The sequence below is a fragment of the Streptopelia decaocto genome (assembly GCF_964273445.1).
Source record: "Streptopelia decaocto genome assembly, chromosome: 9".
Lineage (NCBI taxonomy): Eukaryota > Metazoa > Chordata > Aves > Columbiformes > Columbidae > Streptopelia > Streptopelia decaocto.
The window spans coordinates 3,855,357-3,861,356 of NC_138664.1; the positions used below are offsets into that span (position 1 = coordinate 3,855,357).

At 39.2% G+C, this 6,000-nt stretch overlaps 1 protein-coding gene across 1 annotated transcript in view; it reads left to right on the forward strand.

The window, feature by feature from the left end:
* Positions 1-5,665, forward strand: part of EFL1 (elongation factor like GTPase 1) — a 59,178-nt gene extending 53,513 nt beyond the window's left edge. The window contains exon 20 of the mRNA XM_082061495.1: positions 5,108-5,665. Coding sequence (XP_081917621.1) covers positions 5,108-5,296 — 189 coding nt within the window. The 3' untranslated portion in view covers positions 5,297-5,665. The remainder of the gene's footprint in view (positions 1-5,107) is intronic.
* The last annotated feature ends 335 nt before the right edge of the window (positions 5,666-6,000 follow it).

A 6,000-nucleotide genomic window follows, 5' to 3' on the forward strand; every position in this document is an offset into this window, starting at 1 on the left:
GTTTTAACAAAATAAGCATGACTTGTTTTTGTTTTGAGAACATTTATGTGTAGGTGCTTCTGTAAAATTCTTCAGCATATTGTAGATATTTCTCCTCCCACCCTCTGCCACTTAATCCTCATGCCCAGCATGATGTTTTGTGGAAGTGTTTCAGGTGCTCAGCACCTCCCACAGTCGCTCGACTCCTGAGTGGGAAAGGAGGTGATATCTGCTTTCCCCTCTGTTGGAACCGGTGCAGCAAAACGGAGAAGCTGGATCTGCAGAGAGAATCTTCTCTTCCTTTCCGAATAGGAAGCATTTGGGGCCTGTAAAGGCTTACAGAGGAATGAGCCACCTGTGATGAAAGGGGTTTTCACTGAATAAAACCAGTAAGACCCCATCGTTTCTTAAACAACCACCAAGAAAAGATGCAAACTTGTAGAATCTTTCCTTGAGATCTTAAAAATCATGGTTCCTTTCAAGGACAGGCTGAGATCCTGGCTGCTTTGAAAGCAGAATGGCAAAATTCATCATAATTTTTACCTATTCTTCAACTGTATATTGCTGAGCAGAAGTATTTCAACACTGTAGAATAGAAATCACTTTAAAAATGGTGTTGAGACTTCCCTACATTTGCAGGCTGTGGCAGCCCCCAGTTATATGCTAGCATTATGCTGTTTTACCTGCGGCTGATGGAAAACAGCTGTTGATGTGGAGATTGCTTTGGAAGTTGCCAAATATCACCTTGCAACACCACTCTAGGATCTCTGTGTTCTTTCACATGGAGGTAAGGAATGACTTGGGAAACGTGTACTGCCAGTGCTGCTTTCCTGACTCGGTAACTGCTTGGTTAAATCCAGGGATTAGCCCATCACTTGGGTACCTCTGCATCACACTGGGTGTGAAATTCCAGGAAAGGCTTACTAAGTACTGACATCATGGGTCTTTCTGGATCTGAGCTCACAGGAGCAGTGCAGTCAATCAATTAGCCTCTATCCACTTTGGAGATTGTTGTGTCCTCCGTGCTGCTGTTCCACATCCCAAAAATGTACAAGGCCATGCTAGAGCCTCCCCCAGCCCTCAGTCCTGCTGGGTACCCTGCCTGGTGTTCCCTGTTGTGGCAGCGCACCGCCAGGATCTAAAGGACCTTGCACCATTTGGTTATGTTCAGTGCAGAAGCTCTTTTACAGCATTACCCAGCGTATTACCAAAAACCCAGCAGGTAACAGTTTTTCGAGGTCGCATTTCACGTACACCTCTGCAAAGTTCTGTCATTTTATCTGACAGGTAGAGGTAGTTTCCATTTGACAGGGCTGCTTCAGACATCTCAGACATGCACATCAGCTGTACCCTCTAAGTTGCATAGTCTGTGTCATCACTAAGTGACGGACACCATTTGAACTATGTTCTTGAAGTATCTTTCTAGCATCAATTTTTCTAAGGTAGAAGTGGTTCTGATACACTGAAGCCTGTATCATCTTTGAAATTGTGCATAATAGATCTTTTGAATTTTTTTTTTCTGAAAAACAGCTTCTGGCATAATGTTTTTCCTGCCATGTTAAGGGTAGTGCCCGATCACACTGAATTTAGTGGTTCTTGGCAGTTCTCATTAAGCAGTTCACAAAGGCCAAAATGCTGCTTGCTGGTCATAAAATCTTCACCGGACAGTGTAAAACTGCTCTTCCAATTCATGGTGCAACTAAAGCATTTTCCACACTGATGATATTTGTCTCCAAAGAAATTTTCTGTCCTCGTCAGGCAGTAAGGACCAGTCGGGGAAATGCTACCAGGAACGTGGCTGTGTTCCCGGGCTGCCTGACCTTTTGGATGAACTAGGCAGATCCCTTCTGTTTGCTTTTGATGCTTCTCTCAACGTTGTTTTGCATAATTAGGCTGCCTTAGGCACAGACTGTTTCATACCATCGTTTTGTGAAATACACTAGACAATGGGGCCCAGATCACTAGTGGAGCCATCTGGGTGCCACTGAAATACAAATAATAAATCATCCTCAAATTAAGGCTTAAAATTCCAAGTCCTTCTTGAATTGAAAGCGATCCGTTCTAACTCAAATCTTATTAAAAAGTTTGATTAGCTTACATAATACTTCGCAGAATTGAGTACACACTGCATTGTTTTCGAATATTAACATAGTACTCTCATAGTATTTGTATTTTTATGGATTGTTACAGGTATTCAGATTATGTCTCTGATAAAGGTACAAGCATTTATTGTTTGGATAATTAATGTGTAGGTTGTTAGGCTAAAAGAAAATGACAGCTGTTTTGCCTGTTACTAAACAAGTCTTAGGAGACTTCATTGTTTGGGTGTGTTGGTTTGAATAGTTGTGATATTTAATGAAATATCTTGCTTTGGAATGATTTCTTTTTCTCAAGAATACCCTTGCACTTAGAGTATTTGAAGTAATCTTTTCACTTCTTTTGAAATACCAAATCCCAATGGACTTCATTATAAACAATGTTTTATTTATACCTAGAGTGGGCTCATAGTTCTGCAGTGAGCTATGGAACACACTCTTCAGCACATATTTTAACTGTTTGGTTGTTTTTAAGTATAATGGAATTCTAGTGATTTGCTTATAGTCATACTTTATAAAAGTCTTGGGTGATATATTTTTTTTTAAAGTAGATCAATGAAGATATTATTAAACAATACTATTAAGGAACATTTCCATCACCTAAGAATTGCATTTGCAATAATAGATTTAAGAATTCTGTGAGCTGCTGTGCGCTAATTCATTTTACTGTATTGCATTTTATATGGGCTGCGTTTAGAGAAAATACTTGTTCTCTAACAGAGTAAATGTGAGCCCAATGATTCGCTACACAAACCTTGATTTATAATTCACTTTCCAGAACAGCCTTGCAGATGTAGTGTAGAAATACTCGGTTGTGTTAACCAGGAGCCGTCTTGCTGCTCCGCCGGGCTCACTTGGAAGGAGTTTCATGTGTTGTTTCTGGGCAGTTTGCAGTTAAGGCCACTGTTGTCCCCATCAGATTGTTCTGGTGTTGAATAACAACTAAGCATAGGCCAGTGGCTAGTTTGTGCTGTTATTAAGAAAAACTCCCAAATCCTAGCAAAACTTCCCGAAAAAAAGATCAAGTTATCAAAACAGTCATGGTGTGTTTCATAAGTATGGTGGTATTTAAAAACGTATTTCACCATCGTGCTAATAATACCATCACATCATTTGTTTTACAGTGTCTTTCTTCTAATACTGGTTCTTCTTGACATCTTTTACCTGTTATACTTGGGATATAAACAGTTTGGCTGTGATCATTTGCTTGTCGCCCTGGCTTAGTGCTTCCCAGTGAAGGCATTTTGAATTTCCAGTGCTGTTTGGCTTGAAATTTTTGTTTAGGAGTGTAACTTTTGCTGTTAAGTTGTTATCACATTTCTGTTTTTAAAATGAATCTTAGGCTATATGTTTTAGTTTTGTGCTGAAAAATTAGTATGCAGGAACACCTAAATAATTTTAAATAAGAAGCGACATGCAACATGGAATAAATAACTTTTGTGGGTGTCTTTTCTGCTTTGATACTGTGGGTCTTCCAGGATCCACAGTAAGAGCCTTCTGTTAAATGGCTACATCATATTTCAGAAGTATTAATCCATTTAGAATCTAATTAATTATTTAGGGACTTTATCCAGACAAAACCTCAATTTCTGTCGCAGATTCCAGAGTCATCCCTGTGCAGTTCCCATGAATACAAACAATAGCTCTGGCCCTAAAAGGCTTCTCAGCTCTGATTCCAGGAAACCCAGACTCACCATTCTGACAGCTACTATTGTAAGCAAAGTGATGACAGTGCTTTGAGCATTATACAGAAAAGATTTTTTCCTTTTGCTTGCTTGCACTGTATTAACAGAATACGGGGAACGATGGATGCCACCTGCTATATGCATTTGCTTTGATTCATTGAGATGATGTGAATACGAGAGGGACAGTCTGGTCTCTGCCCTCACCTTCACTTACACAATCAGAACTTTCAAAAAAATCAACCTTCCTAGTTCTTTTGTATCGCTGTGTCAGTAACACCTCTGTGTAGGTGTAGTAGGGTTATGTTAACATTTGCTGACTTGCTAAAGGAGATGCCCAGCTGATGGCCCGGGTTCCAACTGACTCCGTAGATCTGGCTTCCTCTTTCTCATTACTTACCGTGGTGTGGTCATACAAATGGTGTGCTCTAATGAACCTCATCTTTTGCAGCGTGTTCACACCATTCAGATAGCTATGATCCTCTAAAAGAAATTTTCAGATGCCACCATAACTTGCTCTGGAAACAGTATGTATGCCGGAATTATTCAGATGGCTTGAGAAAAAGTAATGCGAGAGTCACTACCAGGAATGGAATAAATTGTCATTTTGGGCAGCCACTTCAGCATTAAGCCTAGAATTTGTGTGAAAGCTGCTTAGCCCAAAGGTTGAGAGTAAATATCTCTTTCTTGGGGAATGTAGCTTTGCTGTGCAGGATGAAATGAGAAAAGCTTTTAAAGACTTTGTAAGATAACCAGATCTTTGGCACGCTCTATGGTAGTCTGGGAAGGGTGAGGTCTGTAGGATGAACTTGGGATAAAGACGCATCCAGTTATTCTCTGTTAGATCTGAAATCTCTTCTAGAGGCGGTCTCTGAGATATTAAGCTGCAAGAACAGCTCCACTAAATATGTTAGCACCAGAAACAATGATTTTTAAACCATCTGTCCAACTCATAGGGGTTGGAGAACATGGTGCACAGAACTGAGCAAAAACTCTCAGTTCTTATAAATTCTAATAAAATCATAGTGAGATAATATTCTAAATAAGGAAATCTTTATTTAAAACTGAGAATTTTCTGAAGGCTGTTTGGCATTGTTTGCTGATTGGCAATTAAAACTGCTTTAACAGAAAAAATTGCAGATAAAAGCAACTGAATTTGAAAAGCTATTGTGTGCTTCTTATGGCAAGTGCTACATAGTTTATCTTAACTCTTGTTTTCTGTCGACATAGCTAATTACAGCCTTTCCAGAAAACTATCTGCACAACTTTCATATTCTTCTACTTCAGAGACTGATTACCTGCAATGTACTAATAAACCTTTGCATTATTATTATATTTTTCTTTTCCTAGATCATTTCAAGTGACCCATTCTGGGTACCAACCACTGAGGAAGAATATTTGCACTTCGGGGAAAAGGCAGACTCAGAGAACCAGGCCCGCAAGTACATGAATGCAGTAAGAAAGCGAAAGGGACTTTATGTAGAAGAGAAAATTGTGGAACATGCTGAAAAGCAAAGAACGCTCAGTAGAAATAAGTAGCTGTGTCATTTCCTTTCTCGCCTGACTCAGCTAAGTGTGAGTGGATTATTTTCTATGCAGCAGATTCAGACTTTCATCTGGACTTTTTGCTTTGACGCCACTTTCTTACATGCCATGATGTCTATGGCTTGTGTTTCAATAAACTATCCTTTCCAACTTTTATACAGAGAAAATAGTTTGTTTATTTAAATAAAATATAGGCATATTCATTGAAGTCGGTCTGAATTTTTAAAATTGACTGCCATATTGAACCTTCTGTCACAGGATTAGGAACTCCTAATTTCATTTGTTTCTTTATGATTTATCAGATGTAATTACAGTTAGAGCTGGTTAGCTAGTTTGTTACAAATAAACTATGCACTGAATTTAGCTCCTTAATGTTTCTGACTCTGTCTTTTAAATTTATTTCCATTTCTGCAATGTATTTGTTACTCACCAGTACTTTCCATAGTTACCTATATGCCAATAGATGTAACCCTATTAGGAGTTTGTAAACTAATTGTTTTACCCCGTTTCTCACATGAGCAGTCACCTACAGCAGCGATGTACCTTCTTTAAACCTGAGGGCAAAACCAGCACATTTGGAAGACTAAGCACTGCAAACCAACCAAGTTTTGTCTCTTTTCCCTCCTTAGGACACACCTTATTACAAAGTTCGTAAGATTATCCTAAGCCGGGAGCTGCCATCTCTGAACTAGGCACAC